The sequence below is a fragment of the Schistocerca serialis genome, chromosome 2 (genome assembly GCF_023864345.2).
Source record: "Schistocerca serialis cubense isolate TAMUIC-IGC-003099 chromosome 2, iqSchSeri2.2, whole genome shotgun sequence".
NCBI classification, from domain to species: Eukaryota; Metazoa; Arthropoda; class Insecta; order Orthoptera; family Acrididae; genus Schistocerca; species Schistocerca serialis.
Genome location: NC_064639.1, coordinates 927251671 through 927278342, shown reverse-complemented (window position 1 = coordinate 927278342; position 26672 = coordinate 927251671). Strand labels below are relative to the sequence as shown.

At 43.4% G+C, this 26672-nt stretch overlaps 1 protein-coding gene across 1 annotated transcript in view; it reads left to right on the top strand.

The window, feature by feature from the left end:
* Positions 1 to 26672, top strand: part of LOC126458298 (apyrase) — a 171865-nt gene that overhangs the window by 118672 nt on the left and 26521 nt on the right. Inside the window, exons 5-6 of the mRNA XM_050095242.1 lie at positions 18581 to 18744; positions 24757 to 24865. Of these exons, the coding sequence (XP_049951199.1) occupies positions 18581 to 18744; positions 24757 to 24865 (273 nt within the window). The remainder of the gene's footprint in view (positions 1 to 18580; positions 18745 to 24756; positions 24866 to 26672) is intronic.

Sequence of the window (26672 nt, the reverse complement as noted above, 5' to 3'; positions counted from 1 at the left end):
ATAGATGGAGAGTCGAACTGGCTGCTTCTGTGCCATAGGACTGTTTTACAGCATTAGATTGACTGTCGAATCTTTGTGGCAGTTTCTTCTCCATCGTCAGTTGAGCGGGTTTATTTGGAATGTCAAACAGTGTGGGTACTGCATTCCAAACGAGTTTGTAGCGAACAAAAACTAATATTATTATTATACAGGTAAGCTGGGTCTTTCTTCATAAGGTCTTCTCGTCTGCTATTAACTAGCCATTTTCTGCTCCTAAAACGAAACATTCATCATTTATACACATACAGTTTGCAAGTGAATCCTGACGATACAGTTTAGTAACATGCTGTTACCTCCCAGGATCCTTAGGAAACCTAAAAAAAAAGACAGCTGTGGTGTCTTCTTCCTGTTGTTGCTGCAATTTATTGCGCTAAAAACGCTCCCGATGGTAAAAACCATTGTATAAATCAAAATAAACAATCACTATTTGCTCTAACGATCGCGCCGGACTCCCAGTTCAACCTACCGGCCGCTTGGGGCGCTGCTGGCGCTGTAGCAACAAAATAGAGGCGAAGTGTCGCGACTGTTATGTTAGACTGTGGTCGTTGTGGTCGTACTATCTTCGGAGCGACCGCTAGTATTTCCGGGTCGTCGTGTGTCGGGAGTTGAGTCGGGATGGAGCAGCAGTGAGGTCCGGACAGCCATGACTCGCCCGACCGTTGCCAACACACATGACTTGAGTGGGGACGACCTTGGTGTACAGTTCGGTTGGTCGTCTCATCGGACGACGTGTGTTTGGTCGCCGACCACTTCTGGGTTCTCCGCTAGTTAGTCGGTTGGGATGGAGCAGTGAACAAGTCTCCACGGTGTGAGGCTAGGCCGGGACCGCTGGCGGTGTGCACGCGCTGTCGGGTCGTGAGACACTAGCTGTGAGAGTGACAGACTTCGTTGCCCACCGAACCTGGACACTGAAGCTCAGTGATCAGTTAACCTGTTACGAAACCTCAGCTATTGTGACATCTCTTCATTCATTTGCACATTGTTGTTCGGGCTAACAGCAACATATGATGTGTTGTAGTTGGCGAAATCTTGCAGCCGTCTTCCTATATCGTGATTAATTATTAAATTGTCTGTTACTTACCAGTGAAGTGCTACAGTGGTATTTTTTGCACTGTGGACGTTAATGCCCCATTTACCTGTCCTGGTCGTTGGCAAAGTTTTCCGGTAGTGTGTCTTTCCTCATCATGTTGATGCTGTCCAGAACAGCATGTAGTTCGACAGCCTTTTAAGTTGTTTGGTTAATATTTTGCTTAGAGCGGTTATTGTTTCGTTGGCTGTTTTTAGACTCCAATTTCTGAAGTCATAGTGCTGTTCATATCCTCGTCCTCGGCTCATATTTTTCGTTGTTGTGCCATTGGTCAGATGGAAGGGAATTGGTTAAACTGTTGTTCGGTCCTTGGGCCGTCCCTAGTTTGGGTTTCCATCTGATTATTTAACTTCAGCTCTTGACTGCCTGTCTCACCTCACCTTACGTTTGAACTGCCTTCTCAGGCCGACCCTTGGGACAGTTCTGAACACCACTTGCTTTGTTTGTTTTAGATTGTGATTTTCATTTTAGTTTTTGAAGTATTGTAGAAGGCCTTCACCTGTGTATTAATTCAGTTCTTTTTAAATTTTACATAAAGGCCTTCTGCCATGTTAAATTAAAATATTGAAGATTGATTTTATTTTTAAAAAAAGGAAAAATTTTTTTCTTAAACTTGGTTCTAACTGAAATTGTTTGTAATCCATGCCCTAAGCCTTTAGTTGTTCGATGTGTTTTGTGTGGCCTTCAGTCGAGGATTTATGTGAACCCCTTTTAATAAGGCCTTCAGCTATGTGTATTCTTTAAAGGAAATTTTTTTAATAAGAAGGAAGGGGTTTATTTTGAATTATTTGTCTGACGTGTTCAGCCATTGTTTCAAATTTGTTTGTGGCCTTCAGCCGTGCAATAAGTTAATATTTCTTTAATTAGGCTTTTGGCCATTCTGTTGTAAGTTTAGAAAGAAATTTATTGGTTGGAGTAGTTGCTTATTAATGTGTTTTAACTATTGTTGTCCTTCAGACGTCTAGTGTAGGCCTTCAGCCACTAATTGTTTCAATTGCAAGTTTTTTTAGAAAAAAATAATTTTTACCCTCTCTTTTTATTGATTTTGATTTCTAAGCCAGGCTTCAGCCGTTCTTGTTTTTGGTGTGGTTTTGGGCCTTAAGCCCAGAAGGCATCTCAAGTTTTTTTTAACTAGGCCTTCATGCATATTGTTTAATTGTGATCTTTTATGCAATGTGTAAACAAGTGGTATGCAGGAAAATAAAGTTGTGTGTTTGATTGTGCAACTCACAGTAACTGTTTACAGCCCAATCCACAATCATAACCTTATCTTGTGCGCTCTCTGAGAACCTACCAACCAGGTTTCAGGAGCTGTGTACCCTTGATGACTGCACAACACAAAGCTTTACGCCTCGCCTGACCTCGTCAACACTGACGCTGGATTCTTGATAACTGGAAAAACGTTGCCTGGTCGAACGAGTCTCATTTCAAATTGTATCAAGTGGATGGACGTGTAAAGGTATGGAAACAACCTCATGAATCAATGGACCCTGCATATCAGCAGGGGACTGTTCAAGCTGGTGGAGGCTCTGTAATGGTGTGGAGCTAGTGCAGTTGGAGTCATATGTGGGGTGTCGCATTGTCCTGCTGGAATTGCCCAAGTCCGTCGGAATGCACAATGGACATGAATGCACGCAGGTGATCAGACAGGATGCTTACGTGTCACCTGTGAGAGTCGTATCTAGACTATGAGGGGTCCCACATCACTTCTACTGCACACAACCCACACAATTACAGCGCCTTCACCAGACTGAGTAGTCCTCAGCTGATATGCAGGATCCATGGATTCATTAGGTTGTCTTCATAGGCGCACACGTCCATCCGCTCTATACAATTTGAAACGAGACTCGTCCGACCAAGCAAAACGTTTTCAGTCATCAACAGTCCAGTGTCGGTGTTGATGGGCCCAAACGAGACGTAAAGTTTTGTGTCTTACAGTCATCTATGGTACACGAGTGAGTCTTCGGCAGCGAAATCCCATATCAATGACATTTCGTTGAATGGTTCGCACGCTGACACTTGTTGGTGGCAAAGCACTGAAATCTGCAGCAATTTGGGCAAGGGTTGAACCTCTGTGACGTTGGACGGTTCTCTTCAGTCGCCGTTGATCCTGTTGTTGCAGGATCTTTTTCCGGCCGCAGCGATGTCGGAAATTTGATGTTTTACCGGATTTCTGGTATTCAAATGGTCGTACGGGAAAATCCACACTTCATCGCTACCTCGGAGATGCTGTGTCCTATCGCTCGTGCGCCGACTAGAACACCACATTCAAACTAACTTAAATCTTGGTAAACTGCCATTGTAGCATCAGTAACCGATCTAACAATTACTACAGACACTTGTCTTATATAGGCATTGCCGACCGCAATGCCATATTCTGCCTATTCACATAAATCTGTATTTGAACAAGCACGCTTATATTCTCTGACGTAGCCTTGCTATAGGAAAATTTAATCAAATAGCAAAGCTTTAGCACTCAATCGATGCAGAATTTAATGCTCTGAATATCTGTTAGCCATAGATTTTTGGATTAAACGCTTAGTCTCCGAGCACGCAAAACAAATAAATAAATAAAAACTAAATTTAGGCGGTTTTCTTTTGATCACATCTGAAACTCCACTCAAAGATTGAGCAAACTCTGATTATTAATACCAGAGACCTACTTGAGTAATTAAAACAGTTTCCACGACTCCACTAATTATTGGAAGGCAGTACTCTAATTTTCTTGGCCTAGGAATGATTGCCGGTAATCCTCTTTAACAACGGCAGTAGAAGTGGGGAAAGAGTTTATATTCCTGTCCGTTACTTCGCACACAGAATGCCCTGGGCCATCTTTACACGTTCCTGACGTTTTTTTGTTACAACCCATACAAAAATTGACAGGAATTTTTAATGAAAGCTTCATTTCGTCGATGCCTTGAAACAGCATATTTTCATAGGCTCAAACTTCTAATACAAAGTTGTCCAAGTTCGAGTAGCACTCGAACACTTGAGGATTCCGTACGAAGTTAATTATTTTCTTATGTCCATCGTTCAGATTGGAGGTTTGAGTGACTTTGGCCGTTCACTTACGTAAAAAATGGAGCACCTATAGCCGTCCTTACGATGTTATTTATTGTATGTCTACCAGTTTCGGTGCTTCAGTGCTCCATCTTCAGGCCTGAGGGGTTTAACTCCAGTCGTATACAAGATTCTTCAGTGGCCAACTTCTATGAACTGATTTTCGCAAATAGTTCAAATGGCTCTGAGCGCTATGGGTCTTAACCACTGAGGTCATCAGTCCCCTAGGACTTAGAACTACTTAAACCTAACTAACCTAGGGACATCACACACATCCATGCCCGAGGCAGGATTCGAACCTGTGACCGTAGCGGCCCCGCGGTTCCAGACTGCAGCGCCTAGAACCGCACGGCCACAGCGGCCGGCCTGGTTTTCGCAGACTACCTGTAACGAGGATGTTATGTCTCCAACCATCAACCACTATATAGATCATGCATCCCAGAATCTAGAATTTCAACAATTTTTGCATGTTATCGATGTCGATACTGGCAAGATACTGGTCCCAGGAATTCAAAGACGATTCAGAATCTCTGTGGTACTTCCTCAGACTAACCTGGACAAAAAAGAAGCGAGCAGGTGGCTTCAGTTTACACAGGGTGAACATTAATAAAAACGACAAATTTCAGGGACGGGTTCCTGGCTGAGAATGAAGAAAAAAATGTGGTATGAACATGTGTCCGGAAACGGACGGTGTGGGTGGACGACAACAAATCGTTCCGGAACACATTACCGAGCTGCATAGCGTCTACGTGACAACAGATGTTCAAAGTGGCCTCCATGGGATGCAATGCATGCGTTCACACATACCTATCACGCAGGATACACATGAAAGTACTTTGGCTTACACCATGTTGGCGGCCCCCTTGCCTGGAGCCTGTGCTGGGTTCGTCCGAATATCCTGCAGAACCCGGTCGTCCAAATCTGGTATACGCCCCATCCGCCGACTCCCAGCACGTTCGCGTGTCTGAAAGGACCCATTATCACACAAACACCCTAAAAGGGCTTGAAATGTTGTGTAATGTGGTTGGTGTCTGTGAGGGTACTTGTTTTGTTACAGTCGTGCTGTCTCTCGAACGTTTCCATCCGCTTGGCCGAACACGAAAGCCTTTTCGCCTTGTTCCCGACACGAACACCGGACCACTCTGCTGCTTACAGTACTCTGCGTCAGTCACACAGCCTGCAGCACACAAGGAGCACACGGCACGTGGTCACAGGAATTTTCTTTCTTCAGTACCATCAACCGTGGCAACGATGCATTTCCGGACACATGCTCGTAGGACTTTTTCTCTTCCCCTTTTCCAGTCAGGAGTCCATACTTGCTGCTTGTCGATTTTATTACTGCTCACCCCGTATAGGCAGAGAGAGAAGATTTAGTAAAACAAATTTATTTACTTAGTAAAACATGACTGCAGGCTACATTTTATGTTTGCATGCAGTAATGTTCGTGTGTTATGCCTTTGACAAATGACGAATGCAGTGTGTATTCAAATGGCAGAAAGATATTTCTTATGTGAAACAATTACAATTTAACACGTTTCAGATATTTTACGTTGCTTGTGCTGCGAAACCTTGCTTCTCACCGAATTGCATGATTCGAGCTCAAAGGGAAGTGAGTTTGCGAGTTTGAAAATATGTGACATAAATGGCCAAATCTTTTCATCTCACCGACTTAGAATCTTAAATGTTTTACACTGCCCAGGGGCCAATGACCTTAATATGTGACATAAATTTGAGCGTGATACGTCTACCCGGTCCTGAGAAAAGAATTATTGACAGTAGGACAGAGAGGCAGACAGATAGACTGACAGATGCACAGCAAAGCTATTTTATAAGAGTTCCGCTTTTCAGATTTAGGCACGGAAACCTACAACCCAGCTTCAGATAGTCGTCTTCTAATACGACGTCCGTTCGGTTCAGCTTGTAACCTAGAAAGCGTGTTTCTAAAATCCAAAGCGGTCCATTCTTTTGATCATAGTGGGAAATGCATCGTAACATGAAATTCTATTCTATGATGTCATAAATATTGTCTGCTAAGCATCCACGCTTGCGTTCACGTCCCTTGTAACGATAACATTAGCCGTCAGCCAGATACACTTGTAAGAAACCGAGTTAGAAAACCTCTGCGGAAGCAAAGGGAACTTCACATCAAACATAAACATAGCAAAGCCTTGCAGACAAACAAAAATTACGCGAAGCGAAATGTAGTGTGAGGAGGGCTATGCGTGAGGCGTTCAATGAATTCGAAAATAAAGTTCTTTGTACTGGCTTGGCAGAAAATCCTAAGAAATTTTGGACTTATGTCAAAGCGGTAGCTGGATCAAAACAAAATGTCCAGACACTCTGTGACCAAAATGGTACTGAAACAGAGGATGACAGACTAAAGACCGAAATACTAAATGTCTTTTTCCAAAGCTGTTTCGCAGAGGAAGACTACACTGTAGTTCCTTCTCTAGATTGTCGCACAGATGACAAAATTGTATATATCGAAATAGATGACGGAGGGATAGAAAAACAATTAAAATCGCTCAAAAGAGGAAAGGCCGTTGGACCTGATGGGATACCAGTTCGATTTTACACAGAGTACGCGAAGGAACTTGCCCCCCTTCTTGCAGCGGTGTACCGTAGGTCTCTAGAAGAGCGTAGCGTTCCAAAGGATTGGAAAAGGGCATAGGTGATCCCCATTTTCAAGAAGGGACGTCGAACAGATGTGCAGAACTACAGACCTATGTCTCTAACGTCGATCTGTTGTAGAAATTTGGAACACGTATTATGTTCGAGTATAATGACTTTTCTGGAGACTATAAATCTACTCTGTAGGAATCAGAATGGGTTTCGAAAAAGACGATCGTGTGAAACCCAGCTCGCGCTATTCGTCCACGAGACTCACTTGGCCATAGACACGGGTTCACAGGTAGATGCCGTGTTTCTTGACTTTCGCAAGGCGTTCGATACAGTTCCCCACAGTCGTTTAATGAACAAAGTAAGAACATATGGACTATCAGACCAATTGTGTGATTGGATTGAAGAGTTCCTATACAACAGAACGCAGCATGTCATTCTCAATGGAGAGAAGTCTTCCGAAGGAAGAGTGATTTCAGCGGTGCCGCAGGGGAGTGTCGTACGACCGTTGCTATTCACAATATACATAAATGACCTTGTGGATGACATCGGAAGTTCACTGAGGCTTTTTGCGGATGATGCTCTAGTATATCGAGAAGTTGTAAGAATGGAAAATTGTACTGAAATGCAGGAGGATCTGTAACGAATTGACGCATGGTGCAGGGAATGGCAATTGAATCTCAATGTAGACAAGTGCAATGTGCTGCGAATACATAGAAAGAAAGATCCTTATCATTTAGCTACAATATAGCAGGTCAGCAACTGGAAGCAGTTAATTCCATAAATTATCTGGGAGAACGCATTAGGAGTGATCTAAAATGGGATGACCATATAAAATTAATCGTTGGTGAAGCAGATGCCAGACTGAGACTCATTGGAAGAATCCTAAGGAAATGCAGTCCGAAAACAAACGAAGTGGGTTACAGTACACTTGTTCGCCCACTTCTTGAATACTGCTCACCGGTGTGGGATCCGTACCAGATCCGTACCAGATCCAGCGGAGGGCAGCGCGCTTCGTTACAGGATCATTTAGCAATCGCGAAACCGTTACGGAGACGACAGATAAACTCCAGTGGAATACTCTGCAGGAGAGACGCTCAGTAGCTCGGTACGGGCTTTTGTTGAAGTTTCGAGAACATACCTTTACCGAGGAGTCAAGCAGTATATTGTTCCCTCCTACTTATATCTCGCGAAGAGACAATGAGGATAAAATCAGAGCCCACACAGAGGCATACCGACAATCTTTCTTTCCACGAACAATACGAGACTGGAATAGAAGGGAGAACCTCCACACACCGTGAGGTGACTAGCGGTAGATGTAGAACACGTACGGAAATGTACTGCTGCCCATTTCATAAAACGCAAAAATTTATTGGTCTTAGACCTGAAGATTAATGACTAACAGTTAAGGGTAGTTACTCACTGCGGACTTTGGAGTCAACATTTGAGGCACCGTGAAGTCGAATGATCAGACAGATTCATTAGTCGGTAAAGCAGTAGTTGGTGCAGTGGTTGGTTACACATAAATATTAGTTAATATAGAAATGATTTGAACTTTCGTTTGATCTGTGCCGAAATACTGCCTGGATATTTTTTTTAATTTGGTAAGAGCACTAAAACAATTCAACATGATAGTGAAAAATGTAGCTAGATACAGTTGAAATACAATGAATAATAGTATATTGTGGAAGGAAGGAAATCCACCAAAGCAGCTGCAATTTTTATGAAATTTGTTAGCAGACGAGTTTCAAAGCTACATAGCTCCACCAGAAATGTCTTAGAGGTGTCTTCACAATACACAAAAATTCACTGATATAAAATCCCAAGAATACGTGAATGAAATTTGCTCTACTTTGTAACGAATGTTCGAGTAAGTGATATGACTCTTGTAGCATGTCATAACAGCAAAGGTTTCACCAATCGCTACCACAAACAAGTAATTAAAATTCAGAATTTGTAAGCTAATGATTGCTGCTTGTATTAATAAAGAAAATAGATACAGTATCGGCATGAATGCGACAGCAAGCTTACTAATATGTACGAAAACGCCGCTCGTAAAAGTGGATTTTACAGTGTTCGTACGTAGGCTTCTGTTGGTGATAAAAAGGTAGGGTTAAATGTTTCGGATAGCCCTTGAGCTAGGGACCATTTGTATACCCAACAAAAGGATCGTCATAGTGTCACTATACTATAATACAGGGTCAAAGTAGGAATGTTACATTCTTCCTCCAGCTGAGGAAATAGAGCGAATCGGTCGGTTCTTTTTGCATTTTATATGGTCTGTGGGGGGTCTTGTTGAGACTTACGGAGGCACGATTAATTCATGCTCGGTTCCTCAGAAAAACCCTCACTTCCTTTTTTATTTGCTGTAGTTGCGCCGTCACCAGCGAACCAAAACACAGCCGCGGGTTCCGAGACAGCTGTGCACAGCAAATGGATTAATTTTTTTCACTGTACTTCTAAGATTGCGATGTCGAACAACCTTGAAAATTTTCATATTATGTTTATCCGTTTGCGAGATATAGAAGGTCAAAGTTACCCTACTTGCACGCGTAAAATACGCACCTAAAATCCGGTGTGAGGCGAAAACGCAGATTATAAAGTGACGTAGCACGGGGAAATATGCTGTACAGTATCTCCATTATCTGGAAATCTCACTTTGTAGTACTGAAGAACGTGCAAAACTTTTTGTACATAAAATCAGTCTGAGCTGTAAAATTAGTTTCATTTTATTTCAATTTCACATAAGTAAATCATGTAAATTTTACTGACCAATACGTTCCTTTTCATTTGAGTTAGATGTCATGCTACAACACAGGAAAGAAGGGGCCAGAGGACATATACTCCTATCTTAGCTCAAAGAAAGCGAATATGTTCATGTTTATTTAAAGGACTGACTGAAAAGTGGGGTACCAGCTGCCTCATTCTATCTTCTTCAGCACCTTCAAAATTTCGCGCTTATCAGTCCTAAGAGAGAGTGGTGACAAAGAGATGGAAATGTAATAAATAAAGGAAGATAGTAGACAGTGGTTGTGTTATAGAAAGAGCGCAGATGACAATGCCCGAGTGAGAGAAAGAGCGGGACACAATAGCAGTGGAAATAGATGACAGTGACAGAACAGTGCTGGAAAAAGAGTGAAGGAGGTAGTGCCAGGGGGTTGGGGTTTAGGAATAAAGTGACAGTAGGAAAAGACAGCGGCAGTAGGAAGAAAGGAATGAGATATTAACAGTAACAGACAGCAAGAGGGAGGCAGCGACAGTGAGAAGCAGCAGTAAGAAGGAAGAAATGAGATATTAGCAGTAAGAAAGAGCAAGATAGAGGCAGAGAAAGTGAGAGGAGACTATTGTAGTAGGACGGAATGCAGAGGACTGTGGTTGTGACAAAGAAACAATAGCAGAGGGGCACAAAGAAATAATGCTAATGAGTTGGGCTGAATGACAGAGTAAGAAAGGAGTGGACTGTGGTGCGACTGATAGTGAGTTACAGTTAGTGGAGCCTGTGGGATTTTGAGGTGAGTTGCATATTTAAAAAAGCGCGATTATATTTGCTTGCCAAAATTTTTGAGATAATATTTCAACGTTTTGGGGAAGGTAGAATGAGACACTTTTCAGTCAGTGTGTTTTAAATAAACAGGAACATAGCAGTATTTTTAGTGTTCTGACAGCATTTTGCCGCTAGTTATTGAATTGGTGTATACTGCTTCGCCCACGGCCAGCAACATGGCTACGCAGTTCCGTTTTAAGGCAATAGGTAGCGCTGCCAGCACCACCTGTCACGAGCTGCAGCCTATCGGGTTCAGAATATTGCCAAGAGAGAGCGCAGTGAGCGCACGCTGGTCGGACTGACAACTGCGCTAAGCCAGCTGAAGACGACAAGTCTTACGTTGGCCTAGAACCGTGACTGCAAGGAAATAATGATACTGCGTTTGTCTCATAACTGCTAAGAAACTAGTGAAGACATTCTTATTTAGCAGTGCGTACGCTAGGCTTAAGACAGTATGTTCTTCGGTGGCAGTGGTATTTCTGTCGAAATAACGGGACTTTGTTATCACAGGACCAGATCTCCATCTTGGCTAGTTTAACAATGAGCTTAAGGTCTTGCATGGCTGCAAAAGAGAAGTGACAGAAAGAAGATTTAGTACAACTGTCTTGTCTGGATAATTTATCCTGGAGCACTCTGACAAGGGAAAACTATACGCCCATATCCAAGTGTATATCTACACACATACTCCGCACGCCATCACACGGTGTGTGGCGAAGGGTACCTACCTTGTTCTACTACTAGTCATCCACTTACCTGATCCACTCACAAGTGGAGCGAAGAAAAAACGACGGTCTGTACGAGACCCGATTTCTCTTATCTTCGCGGTCCTTATGCGAAATCTTAGTTGGTGGCAGTAAAATTGTTCTGCAGTCGGGGTAGAAAATGCCGAGTCTGTAAACTTTCTCAATAGCGTCTTTTTTCCTCCAGGAATTCCTATTTGAATCCACACAGCATTTTTGTTTCACTCGCTTGCAGATCGAACCTGCCAGAAACAAACGTAGGGGCACTCCTCTGAATTGCTTTGATGTCTTCTTTCAATATGACATGGTGCGATCCCAAACACTCGAGCAGTACTCAAGAAGGGTCAACAAGTGTCCTGTACTTGGTTTCATTTATAGTTGAGCTAAGCTTTGCTAGACTTCTTTCTGTGAACCGGAGTAGACCTTCCCTACAACCGCCATTGTCTAGCCTAGTCGTACCATTCCATGTATTGCTCATAGCTGTTATCAATTCACGAGCACAAATTTTCAGGACTACCTATATGAGGTTAGCAATCAGTATAGGGGTATGAAAAATTATTTTACACTTTTTAATCGGTTTTAAAAACGTATTATACAAGAAAATTAATGTAAATAATTATTTTCTGCTTTTTATTCTTGTGCATGTGAAATTTTTCGAATATTTTCATATTTTTAGATGAGATGACAATACAGTCATGTGGTAAATTTCAGGTTTATTTCAGTTTCTCTCCATCCTGAATCAGCCAGTATACTTTGTTCCCTTTTTCGTATATCTCGCGAGAAAATTGTGAAGGTAAAAAGTAGAGAAATTCGAGCGCAGTTGGAGGCTTACCAGCAATCGTTTTTACTGCGAAACATTGTAACTGCAACAGGAAAAGGCAGAAGTAGCAGTGGTACACAAGCACCCTACGCCACACACCAGACAAGCGAGTTGACCCTTTCATGGTTCAAATTTGTTTTGCGTATGTTTGAAAAATTAAACTTCAAAAACTGTCTTCCTTTGTGATAAGTTATACTCTTTCACTCCCGAAAAAATTTTGAGCTGATCGATTTTGAAAATGGGTGAACCTTAATGGATCCATGTTTTCATGTGAACTTATGATTTATCAGGATGGAAATTATGGAAAAAAGTGTAAGAAATCAATACCAAAACACATTTGTTCTCCTAACAATGAAAAACGTGAAATATCGCTCACAAATTTTCAACATTACGTTTGAAGATGGCTTTCACATACAGTATAACAATGTTTTCTACATCCCATGAAGTATTGTGGGGCGTACACGTCCCACTACATACAAATTATGCAAAAACAAGCAGAATTGCTGATGGGCGTAGAAATGTTTCAGAACAATGTGAGGTATAAAAAAACACAGTTAGTTACTTTAGACATCGTTGGGATGTAGAAGAAGGTGATTTAACCTGATTTTTGTAAATAGATGTACTGTGCCACCTACAAACGACGACGCCCCATCTGAACACCCATAGCCTTCTATATTTCCACCCGTGGTCCGCAGCATTTTTCTCCAAGCTCCGAAAGCATTTGGGAGCTAGCACTAGACAGACATGAGATATTGAAGTTCCAACGTTCAAATTGCATAGTAACTTAGTGGGATACACGTATTCCATGAATGAAAAGGTTAATACTGCGTTTTCATTCACTTAGAAGCCATGATGAAAGTCTGTATTTCATCGGGAAGTTAATTTGAAATCAGTTGCAAAATTTTCACATAACAGACAAACAGCAAAAACGAAGTATCGTCCGCCACACAACAGATACAGAAGAGAGATAATGTTGTATTATTGTAGAGCTCTGAGCTATGTTGAATGAAATCAAGGCTGTGGATGCGTCAAAAACTATAGCCATTTCAGCCAACAATCTTTGCTGTTAATCTCAGTTCTTGTAGTCCACTAACTGTACCAAGGACGCCCATACCCTGAGGCAATGGGAGGGGGGGGGGGGGCATACACCCCTTGCTCTCACGCAAAGGAAAAAACAAATAGTGTACTCACGTGTTTTAATTTCAAAAAATACTTTAAAAGTCCATGTTATGCAGGTTTTTAACAGGGTTGGAACTGGAACTTTATTATTGCTACTTACAAGTCGCCTTTCGCCTTCCAAAATATTATAATAGTTCATACCCACCCCCCCCCCCCCCTCCCAGCAACGGTTTGGCTACCCCATCCCTACAAACTATCATAAGGGCGCTCTTGAACCGTACAACTCTGACCTTTCCGTGTACGTACTAATTAAACGCACAGCTTCGTCCTGTGTCCACTTCCTGATAGCTTTCTTCATTACTTTTTTTGCCGATACATCGTTGATATTCACCCACAGTGCGTATCCATCGCGACAGTAGTCTCAACTGTCCCACAGTGCTACTACATGCTTGAGAAGGGTGTTAGTGTAGTGTTGATGCGGCGCCGTGGGTGGCGTGTTAGACTTTTGTTCATATTTTCAAATTATCGTGGGATCGAGTCTCTTCAGTGACCATTTTTTTAAATTTTGGTTTGTTAATTCTACACTCCTGGAAATTGAAATAAGAACACCGTGAATTCATTGTCCCAGGAAGGGGAAACTTTATTGACACATTCCTGGGGTCAGATACATCACATGATCACACTGACAGAACCACAGGCACATAGACACAGGCAACAGAGCATGCACAATGTCGGCACTAGTACAGTGTATATCCACCTTTTGCAGCAATGCAGGCTGCTATTCTCCCATGGAGACCATCGTAGAGATGCTGGATGTAGTCCTGTGGAACGGCTTGCCATGCCATTTCCACCTGGCGCCTCAGTTGGACCAGCGTTCGTGCTGGACGTGCAGACGCGTGAGACGACGCTTCATCCAGTCCCAAACATGCTCAATGGGGGACAGATCCGGAGATCTTGCTGGCCAGGGTAGTTGACTTACACCTTCTAGAGCACGTTGGGTGACACGGGATACATGCGGACGTGCATTGTCCTGTTGGAACAGCAAGTTCCCTTGCCGGTCTAGGAATGGTAGAACGATGGGTTCGATGACGGTTTGGATGTACCGTGCACTATTCAGTGTCCCCTCGACGATCACCAGTGGTGTACGGCCAGTGTAGGAGATCGCTTCCCACACCATGATGCCGGGTGTTGGCCCTGTGTGCCTCGGTCGTATGCAGTCCTGATTGTGGCGCTCACCTGCACGGCGCCAAACACGCATACGACCATCATTGGCACCAAGGCAGAAGCGACTCTCATCGCTGAAGACGACACGTCTCCATTCGTCCCTCCATTCACGCCTGTCGCGACACCACTGGAGGCGGGCTGCACGATGTTGGGGCGTGTGCGGAAGACGGCCTAACGGTGTGCGGGACCGTAGCCCAGCTTCATGGAGACGGTTGCGAATGGTCCTCGCCGATACCCCAGGAGCAACAGTGTCCCTAATTTGCTGGGAAGTGGCGGTGCGGTCCCCTACGGCACTGCGTAGGATCCTACGGTCTTGGCGTGCATCCGTGCGTCGCTGCGGTCCGGTCCCAGGTCGACGGGCACGTGCACCTTCCGCCGACCACTGGCGACAACATCGATATACTGTGGAGACCTCACGCCCCACGTGTTGAGCAATTCGGCGGTACGTCCACCCGGCCTCCCGCATGCCCACTATACGCCCTCGCTCAAAGTCCGTCAACTGCACATACGGTTCACGTCCACCCTGTCGCGGCATGCTACCAGTGTTAAAGACTGCGATGGAGCTCCGTATGCCACGGCAAACTGGCTGACACTGACGGCGGCGGTGCACAAATGCTGCGCAGCTAGCGCCATTCGACGGCCAACACCGCTGTTCCTGGTGTGTCCGCTGTGCCGTGCGTGTGATCATTGAATGTACAGCCCTCTCGCAGTGTCCGGAGCAAGTATGGTGGGTCTGACACACCGGTGTCAATGTGTTCTTTTTTCCATTTCCAGGAGTGTATATAATATGTCTTTGATGTATTTATATGTTATTTGCTGCGTAGGATTGTTTACACCGAGAAATTTCGAAATAGGCTAACTGCTTGTATAGTTAGTTTAGGAGGCAAAGTGGGCGATTTCTTCGCTCAGAAACGTGCCACGTTCACACATAAGGGCTCATAACAACGTATAATAGGCTCAAAACACGCAGTTTTGTTGATTAATTTTATTTAATGAGTGCGACAATGTAAATTACCGAGATGTGGTAGCGTAGAAAACTGTGCGATAAGTCACAATTCTGGGACGCAAAAGGCCGCTCACCATTCTCCGCGTACTCTCAACAGATGAAGGGTGCCGTCTACACGAGAGGCGTAAACTCTCAGAGAGCGACTATCTGAGATCTAGCTCCACAATCTAACAATGTCGGCTAGCTGACTTCGACACTGTTTACACGTCACATATTACCCACAAAAATTCCTTGAGAGCGAAAAACTTTCGCTGTATGCCTATCTTAAGAGTCATCAGGGGCATTTTCTTAGATGTTTTGCTAGTGTGTGGCTGTAATTATCCCAAACAGATACTGTTCATATGGTTTTTTGTGCACTGTATGAACATGGACAGTAAAATATGAAGAATAACCAAAAATGGTTCAAATGACTCTAAGCACAATAGGACTAACACCTGAGGTCATCAGTCCCCTAGACTTAGAACTACTTGAACCTAACTGACCTAAGGACATCACACACATCCATGCCCGAGGCAGGATTCCAACGTGCCGCCGTAGCACAGCGGAGTTCCGGACTGTAGCACCTGGAACCGCTCTACCACAGCGGCCGGCTGAAGAATAACCAGTACTGTAGCAGCAACTGAGCAGTGCTGCTTCATGGCCAGGGAGATGCTGTCAATATTGGAGTACTAGTCATTCTTCGGTAATAGATATCGATAAAACTAATATCGCACTACACTAATTTGAAACCGCTGTGTCGAATAAGCACGTAAACTTCCACATTAAAAACAATTTTCTTTGTAATGGGAAACAAACCGACGCTTTTCATCGACATTGGTTGAAATATGATAGGGATGACTAGCAGTATTTGTTTGGCCGACTCCAGTTACACCTCGCAAACACGAAGCTACGGATATCTGCCGAAAAACCAGTTAAAATGCGCCTGATGATTCTTAGGAGGGATATGAAGATGTACACTCGAGCGAGGAGGCCCAGTGGTTAGCACACTGGACTCGCATTCGGGAGGACGACGATTCAAACCCGCATCCGACCATCCTGATTTAGGTTTTTTGCGATTTCCTTAAATCGATTCATGCAAATGCCGGGATGGTTCCTATGAAAGGACACTGCAGACTTCCTTCCCCATCCTTACATAATCCGATCGGACCGGTGACCTCGCTGCTTGGTCCCCTCTCCCAAATCAACCAGTCAACCAACAGCCCGAGAAAATTGGAACACCGATGCGGAGACATATGATTACTGTCATATTTATTCCAAAGGTTAGTGACATAACAATGTACTGAGCAAGTGAAATGAATTACAGAATTTTATATGCATTTTGACTGAGAATTCGGTGCGGCATGAAGCCGCCACATTCTGCAATAAAAGTCAGTAGACGTCGTGGCATGGATATTCTCCTGAAGAGCACCCTGACACAGGATTTGCAGACGCGTCCACAAGGCATCGAGAATGGTTACAGGCGGTCCAGAGCAGACATTGCCGACCGACCATATCCCAGACATTTTTGATGGATGACATGTCAGGCAAACAGGCAGACCAGAGAGAGGAGTGGTAACCGCCGTTCTTCGTAGAAGGTTAGCACATTCCTCCCCACATGTGGCTGGGCATGGTTCTGCTGAAATATGGCATATGGAGCTACGTGGAGGAGGGTAAGTGCCTCTGTTTCTAAAACCTCCGCCAGGGGACTTGGTGTTTGTGTTGTTCTCATCACTTCATCATCATCCTCATCATTCACTGTGATAAAAATTGGACTGTGAAAAAACTGGGAGTTTGTACAGGCGCTGATGACCGCGCAGTTGAGCGCCCCACGAACCAATCATCATCATCATCTAAAACCTCCGTGGTGTAGTGATTGCTGCTCAGGTTGTGCTGAATCACTAGGAGACAATATCGCAAGTTGTAGCGAATGACGACCCAAACCATCACCATTGGCATTTGTCTGCTGTGCGGTTCAATAATTCGGTCTGCCCGATTGCTTTCACCACTTACGTGGCCATCACCGCAGAACAAGCTGAAGCGAGACTCGTCTGGAAACAAGACATTTTGTCATTCAGCATGCCAGTGACGGCTCTGACGTGCCCACTGCAGTCCGAGGCATTGGTGGTGTTATGGTCAATGGAAGATGAAAAAACGGCATGCGTACCACAAGCCCATCCCTCAGCATGGCTCTGAACGTTGGATGCAGACATGTCTGCACCCGCTACAGTGCTCCAGAGTCGAGAAAACAGTATGGACAAAGTTCTTCTGTCGGTTACTACCATGTGGACAAATCGGCAGTCATCCCATCCTGTGATCACACAGTATAGTTCAGTACCCGCTCATCGCCACTGTATTCGACTCTCCTCTGTCCACGGGTTCCACACCCGTATCATTGTCGCAGGAGAGCGTCCCATACGAGCCGCAGTGACAAAATGGTTCAAATGGCTCTGAGCACTATGGGACTCAACTGCTGAGGTCATTAGTCCCCTAGAACTTAGAACTAGTTAAACCTAACTAACCTAAGGACATCACGAACATCCATGCCCGAGGCAGGATTCGAACCTGCGACCGTAGCGGTCTTGCGGTTCCGGACCCGCAGTGACAAACTCGTTTCCTGAATACCAGTGATTCCATTCCTTTCGAGTCGCTCAGATTCTGACATTGTGCTCTCTGACGTCGATAAGGCATACCGGCACTTAACGTGCACGTTTCCAGTTCCTTCAACGGCTCTTCACCGAGAGAGCGTGCCGTGATAGACCCGTCTAGTCTGGAAGCCGTTGGGTCTACGTGCACAATATCTCTCCACAATTATGGCTCCACTGCTCTACACATTTTCCGATTTTGGAACGATTCAGAGCATTCCTTTCGTGTGCTCCAGTTCTCAAAAGCAGTAAGTACGGATGTCTATCCCGTATTAGTCATAGGCACTCTAGCCGAGCGCACGATGTAGATGTCTATCAAACGATACTATATGGTTCCAAAGACCTTCTCAAGTCTCAAATATCTATGATCTATGTATGCAAACTAAATCGACAAATGAAAATTTGTACCAAGGCTGGGATTCGAACCCGTGTCTCCTGCTCACTAGGCAGATGCTCCAACCACTATGCCACCCTGGCACATCTGGAGGGACTACCCTAGCACGCCTCCCTCCTCAAATTTTCATTTGTCGCTTCACAGCAGTGGATGTGTATATTTTACAGTAAACTATAGTTCACTCCTCCACCGGTTGTAGCAGCCAGAGTTCACGTGAAAGGAAGCTACGGATGTATTACTCCCGATATAAATATATAACTTGCATGTGTGGTCCCGATGCTGCTTCAACTCCTTCCTTCTTTTTCAGACCCAGAGATTCTTGCAGCACTGGCCCCATGGCAAGCGGGCCTGGAGGAATTGGAGACCCGCAAGGTGGGGGAGACCAAAGTCCTTCTCGACACGTCGAACAATGCGTGCAAGCAAGGGGAGTGCAACATGGGCAACTTCATCACAGGGGCGATGCTGGACGAGGTATGGCCGCAGCAGAGTCGGAAGGATTGGTGTGGACACTTTGTGCTTGGTGTCGATAAAAAGTAAAACTCTGAGTGCTATTGGCGGATGACACAGATACAGCTTGTGGATTTTATCAGTAACACACGGTGAATTTAGATGGCTAGTCCATTCCAGAGCTCTCTTCTGCTATGTGCGACGAAAATACTGATAAGTCAAAACAGGTCTCCATATTGCAATATTTATTACATAAGCGCAACACTGAAAAGGAAAGGTGCGTCCCCCCCCCCCCCCCCCCACACACACAGAGCTTGATTTCATTTCGACTAAAGCACGTTGTCAGAAGAAAGTTGCGTTGGCAAGTACAATGTGGTACTTGGTATACACTGAGGTGACATAAATCGTGGGATATCTCCTAATATTGTGTCGGACTTCCTTTTGTTCGGCGTAGTGCAGCAAGTCGACGTGGCATAGATTCAATAGGTCGTTGGAAGTCACTTGTAGAAATATTGAGCTATGTTGCCTCTACAGCCGTCCATAATTGCGAAATTGTTGTCGCTGCAGGATTTTGTGCAAGAACAGACCTCTCAATTCTGTCTCTTAAATGTTCGATTGGATTCGTGTCGGGAGATCTGGGTGGCCAAATAGTTCGCTCGAATTATCCAGAATGTTCTTCAAGCCAACCGCGAACGATCGTAGCCAGATGACATGGCTCATTGTCATCCATAAAAATTCATCTGCATCTACATCTACGTGATTACTCTGCTATTCACAATAAAGTGCCTGGCGGACGGTTCAGTGAACCACCTTCATGCTGTCTCTCTACCGTTCCACTCTTGAAAGGCACGCGGGAAAACAAGCACTTAAATTTTTCTGTGCGGGCCCTGATTTATTTTATCGTGAATCGGAGGAGAAAACTGGTGATTGAAATTTCATGAGAAGATCCCGTCGCAACAAAAATCGCCTTTGTTTTAATGATTACCACTCCAATTCACATATCATGTCTGTGACACTATCTCCCCTATTTCGCGATAATACAAAACGAGCTGCCCTTCTTTGTACTTTTTTTATGTCATCCGTCAGTCCCACCTGATGCGGATCCCACACCGCACAACAGTACTCCAGAATAGAGCGGACAAACGTGGTGTAAGCAGTCTCTTTAGTAGACCTGTTGCACCTTCTAATGGTTCTGCCAATGAATCGCAGTCTTTGATTTGCTCTACCCACAATATTATATATGTGATCGTTCCAATTTAGTTTATTTCTAATTGTAATCCCTAAGTATTTAGTTGAATTTACAGCCCTCAGATTTGTGAGACTTATCGCGTGATCAAAATTTAGCTGATTTCTTTTAGTACTCATGTGAATAACTTCACACTTTTCTTTATTCAGGGTCAATTTCCACTTTTCGCACCATACAGACATCTTATCTAAATCATTTTGCAAGTCGTTTTGATCATCTGATGACTTTACAAGACGGTAAATGACAGCGTCTCCTGCAAACAATCTAATAGGGCTACTCAGATTGTCTCCTATATCGTTAATATAGATCAGGAACAATAGAGGGCCTATAACACTTCCTTGGGGAACGCCGGATATTACTTCTGTTTTACTCGACGACTTTCCGTCTATTACTACGAACTGTGACCTTTATGACAGGAAATAACGAATCCAGTCGCACAACTGAAGCGATACCCCGTAGGCAAGCAGTTTGGTTAGAAGACGCTTGTGAGGAACGGTGTCGAAAATTCTGGAAATCTAAAAATATGGAATCAATTTGACATCCCCTGTCGATAGCACTTATTACCTCATGAGTATAATGAGCTAGTTGTGTTTCACAAGAACGATATTTTCTGAATCCGTGCTGACTATTTGTCAATAAATCGTTTTCTTCGAGGTACTTCATAATGTTCGAATACAGTATATATTCTAAAACCCTACTGCAAATAGACGTTAGTGATATGGACCTGTAATTCAGGGGATTACTCCTTCTTCTCTTTTTGGGTATTGGTGTGACTTGAGCAATTTTCCAGTCTTTAGGTACGGATCTTTCTGTGAGCGAGTGTTGTATATAATTGCTAAATATGGAGCTATTTTATCAGCATACTCTGAGAATTATCCAGAATGTTCTTCAAGCCAATCGCGAACAATCGTAGCCAGGTGACATGGCGCATTGTCATCCATAAAAATTCCATCATTGTTTGGGAACACGAGGTCCACGAATGGCTGCAAACAGTCTCCAAGTAGCCGAACGTAACAATTTCCAGTCAATGATCGTTCCTTCGGACCAGAGAACCCAGTCCATTCTATGTAAATACAGCCCACACCATTATGGAGCCACCACCAGCTCGCACGGTGCCTTTTTGATAACTTGGGTTCGCGGCTTCGTGGGTTCTGCGCACACTCGAATCAGACAATCGGCTCTTACCAACTGAAATCGGAATCCATCTGACCATGCCACGTATTCCCAGAAATTAGGGTGAAACCGATATGGTTACGAGCTCAGGAGAGGTGCTGCAGGCGACATCGTGCTGTTAGCAAAGCCACTATCGTCAGTCGCCTGCTGCCATAGCTCCATAGCCTATTAACGCCAAATTTTGCCACACTGGCATAACGGATACGTTCGTTGTACATGTTGCTACCCATTGACTTTTGTCACCTCAGCGTATATCTGTCGGTGGGGAAATTGGACTGAAAAACTTACGTGTAGGGAAGGTAACTGGGTAGAAACCATGGATAAGAACAGAAAAAAATCAGCTGATCGACAAAAGAAGAAAGTACAAAAATGTTCATGTATACAGACATGTAAGTCGCTTAGGAACGAGATAAATAGGAAGACCAGAGAAGCTAAGACGAAACAGTTGCATGAAAAATGTGAAGAAATAGAAAAAGATATGATTGTCAGAGGTACTGACTCAGAGTATAGAAAAGTCAAAATAACCTTCGGTGAACTTAAAAACAAGTGTGGTAACATTAAGAGGGCAACGGAAATTCTACGTTAAATGCAGAGGAAGAGCGCTTAGGTGTAGAGTACATTGAAGGCCTCTATGAAGAGGAGGACTCACCTGATGAGATGGTAGGGAAGAGATAGGTGATTCAGTATTTGAATCAGAATTTAAAAGAGCTGTGGAGGACTTAAGATCAAATAATGCAGTAGGGACAGATAATATTCCACCGGAATTTCTAAAATCATTGGAGGGAAGTGACAACAAAATGACTATTCGTGTTGCTGTTAGAATGTATGAGACTGACGAGGTACCACCACGTTTTCGGAAATACATCATCCACACAATTCTGAATTTTGCAAGAGCCGACAAGTGCGAGGATAATCGCACAATCAGCTCAACATCTCATGCATATAGAAATATGGAAAAGAAAGCTGAGGATCTGTTAGATGACGATCAGTTTGGCTGTAGGTAAGGCAAAAGTACCAGAGAGACAGTTGAGACTTTGTGGTTGGTAATGGAAACAACACTAAGAAAAATCAGGACAAGGTCATAAGGTTCGTCGACCCGGAAATGGTACAAGATGTTCGAAATCCTGAGACAAAACAGGGTAAGCTATAGAAAAAGACGGGTAATACAGTATGTACAAGAACCAAAAGGGGACAATAAGGGTCGAAGACGAAGTGCCGCATTAAAAAGGGATGAAATCTTTCGCTTCTAGTGTCCAATCTGCTCATCGAAGAAGGAATGACGGAAATATAAGAAAGAAGCGTGGGATTAAAATTTCTTGTGAAAGGATATCGACGATAGATTCATTTATTAGATTACTGTCCTCATCGGACGTGAAGAAGAATTACAGGATGTTTTGAATTAGTACACAATATTATTAGTACACAATATTAATTGGCAGTAAGTCGACGAAAGACGAAAGTAATTATAGGGAGCAGAAATCAGAACAGGGAGAAACTTAATATGAGCATTGGGGATCACAAAGTAGACGAAGTTAAGGCAGCAAAATAACCAATGGCGGACGGAGCAATAAGAACATCAAAAGCAAAAAAGACAAAAATGGCTCTCCTCGCCATCTAGTATCAAGCATAGGTCTCAGTTTGAGGGAGGAATATCTGACAATGTTCGTTTGGAACACTGCATTCTATGGCAGAGAGACATGGACGGTGGGAAAACAGAAACAGAAGAGAATCGAACCCTTTGAAACGTGGTGCTACAGAAAAAATGATGAATATTAGGTGGCCTGATAAGGAATGAGGAGTTTCTCCGCACAATCGTCGAGGAAAGGATTATATGGAAAACACTGACCAGAAGAATGGGCAGGACGATATCTGTTAAGACATCAGGGAATAATTTCCACAGCGCTAGAGGGGTAAAAATTGTAGTTAAAGACGGAGATTGGAATATATTTTGCAGATAATTGAACACGTTGGTTCCAAGTGCTACTTTGAGATGAAAAGGTTGGCACAGGCGTAACAGCCCTAGAGGAATTCGTCTTGGGTCGCATTGTTTTGAAGACAAATAACTAAAAAAAATGGCTCTGAGCACTATAGGTCTTAGCAACAGTGTTTCCAATCTATATTTACATGGCATTTAGAGACATAAAAGCACTGTACGTCTGCATGCCCTGCACAAAGGTTAACTCACACTTTAACTATCGTTTAGCGTCTTTCCAGTCTTTGGGTCTACATGACTCGACGTTTCTCAGCAGGTAAGCACTGGAATGCGTTATTATTACTCTTTGCGTTTTGCTTTGTAACCAAAGTTGCTTATGACAATGAAACCTGAATGCACTAGTTTTGACTAATCACCTTAAAATCTGAAAATAAATGTGAATCAAACATTTGGCTGACAAATGTGATGACAGAAACATAACACGTGTCGTAAGCGTGTTATGTCGCTTTTGGATTATCGTTTGGGATATAGAATTGTTGCCACAAAGTATAAACAACAGCGAAAACCTTCTGTTCTAATTGGCCCGGTATGTGATACTTAGACGTAGTTGGACGAAGCCGGCCTTTTCGCTCAATACTACGCCACCAATTACCCACTTACTCTCCTATACTAATATTTTCACCTCAGAATAACATTCCCATCGTCGTCAGTCGCTTGTTGTTTATAAACCAATCTCTCACTTCTGCTGCTATTTTCGTCCTGTAATACCATCAACGTTACTCTGTCGTCATATACTATCATTCTCTTTCGTCTTCTACTTTGCTTTTACCACAAATTCCTTTCCTCACCGATCCTGTGCAGGACTTTCTCATTTCTTATCAGTCCGTTTATTTTGAGCACCTTTCTGAAATACCGCATCTGGAAACCTGTTTCTTTCGTCTCCAGTTATCAGTTGTTTACACAAAATGTAGGCGAATCTGAGTTCGAGTATTTGCATGTGTTAGTGGTTTGCGCTGTTGCCATAACAACGCAACACCATTTTACTTTTGTATTAACTGTCTCTTATTTCCAGGATTATTACTTTTTTTTTAGTGCTCTTTACTTTAATTAGTAAAAATGAACCATTATAGGATCATTTTGTCGTTCACTCGTCTGTCTGCCTGTTAAGACCCCTTTTTCTTCAAAACGGGTAGGGTATCAAATCGAAATATATGTCAAATACGAAAATCTACGGTCCCTTGGTTTTGCAAAGAATTTAAGGTTCTAACAATGCAGTCAAAAGAGAAGGTTATTTATTGCACATATTTTGACACCCATACACTTACTCATCAAAACCTGTAGAAGAACTATCTATACAAATAATTAAGTGTATACGGAACCCCAGGAATGCGAACCCTCCTACTACCTGTCCGGATTTTTTATGATTATAGCTCTAAGTGAAAAACAATGCACGTTCAACAAGATTGAGGAGGGAACCAAAGGAGGAAAGATGTCCCAAATTCATTTCCTGTTTCGTCAGTATTGTAATTTGTTCAAATGGTACAGACATCTGTTAAAACTTCATTCAGCGTGATCTCTCAAATTAGTGGTTAATTCGTACAATACGCCAAGAGAGGAAAAGTGGACGCCGCTGTGACCCAATGTGACACAGGCAGTTTTGATGACTGGTTTTTGTTCCTTTCAGATGGCAGTGCTGCAGAGCAGCTCCGATTCGCAGCGATGGACGGAGGCTCCCATAGCCATCACCAACTCTGGAGGTATCCGGGCGTCTATTGAGGAGACCAACAACGGAAGTAAGTAAAGGCCTTTTGTTATGTACTACGTTTTTATTTATTTGACCGCAGGAGACTCGTAAGTACCTCGCGTGAGATCGTTCCAGATTGGATTTGAACACTTGAGATTTACGGGCGACAATTTCCGTTTCTATTGCAAATGGAGCATACAAAATGTTACACATCTGCTAGCAAAAAGAAAAAAAACCTCAAGGAAATCTTATGCAAGATCCTCTTTCCGTCAGGTGTTCACTTACTGCACTCACGTTTACCTGACGCGGTTGACATCTGTAGGTTGTTTGACTTTTAGGTGTTTGGACGAGTTCACACAAAGTAAGTTACCCTTTACCAACCCACTTTTCATCACTTAACCTGAAGATTAATATGAAAGGCGTCTTATTCTAAAGTCTTTTAGATATAACGCCACAGTTGTCGGAGTAGCCGGTGGAGTACCCAGTGTTGGCCAGGTGTTGGAGCACTTGACTCGTAGAACAGTATCTGACCATTAGGACCAAGAAGATGTGGTTGGCATCCTCCTCTTTGTCTCAGTCGTATAATGGGGATACGTCTAAGTTAAAGCGGCGTACGTGTTTCCTGTAGCAAACCTTGGTCTAAAGTAAGGCATTTTACAATATTTTTGAAACTTTTGAAGCACTGGAGTATCTCAAGACAGAACTTGGTCACTAGCATCGCTTTATTTATTTTATTATTTTTGGCGTGACTTCATCCAACAAAGAAATATGGTAATTACAAATTGCCCCTACTACTAATACACAATGAATAATACGCTAAAGCTATGGCATCATACAGTGTTAGGAAACCAGATTTCGTCCATATTGGTTTGGGAAATTGCTGTGAGCGGTCACCAACAAACCTTACGTTCTCATCACAAAAATCATAACACCTAAATTTGATTAATTTCAATGACTATCACAACGAAATCAACGTTAGGTCGTACTGTGCCGATTGAAAAGTTTTCAGCTTAGCATGAAATTATTACGGCCACAGATCTTGTTTTCCAGGAAACAAGTTCGTGTAATCCATTTTGGAGCTACAGAATTACGGACGGTTTTAGATTCCCGATCGTCGGCCATTCAGAAAATGTGACCACTGGTCAGCAGCACCTTGCATTGTTTGCCAGACCGGTGCACTGACCCCTTTTACAACCAGAGCCGAAGTTTCCAGTGCATCAAACACTTTTTCCTCTGAGGACTTCTGTCTTAGCTTAAGTCCAAAACTGATTATCCTTTCATTGTAAAAGTTTTTGCCTAATTTTGATACCCTCCTATTGATTACTTCCTCCTATTCTTGCCTACTGCGTTGGACTATCCCTTCTAAATATCTAAATTTCCCATGTATTTGGTTCATGCTGTTGACAATAGTACTGTCTATTTTACACGTCGCCCTCAAGCTTGCAATCAGTACTGCTCTGTTCTGAGGTTTGTTTATCCGACAGTGGTAGTTGTGCATTAACAGTGGTGCACAACAGCAGGTGGGAGGCAGGGATCAGGGAAGAATCGACGTGTTATACCTATCCCCCTAACTGACAAGTTCGATGTGCTGTCTTCCATTCAAAGTGAAACTGGGCTAGTGGGACTTGCTTCATCTGAAAGAAAAGCTGCTGTGTCCTACGTCAAGAGAAGGAACACAAAATGGAAGGGGGGTCTATTAATCGCTAGACGTTTAAGCTTATGGCGAATAATGGCACCCCTAGGGGAAGGACTTTGAGGGACAGGAAAGAATACCAGGTATACTCGGTGTGTACGCGTCCCCCCTGCCACCGTTCAACATGGTGAAGAAGCTATTCTGGCAGGCGTTGAGGGAAAGG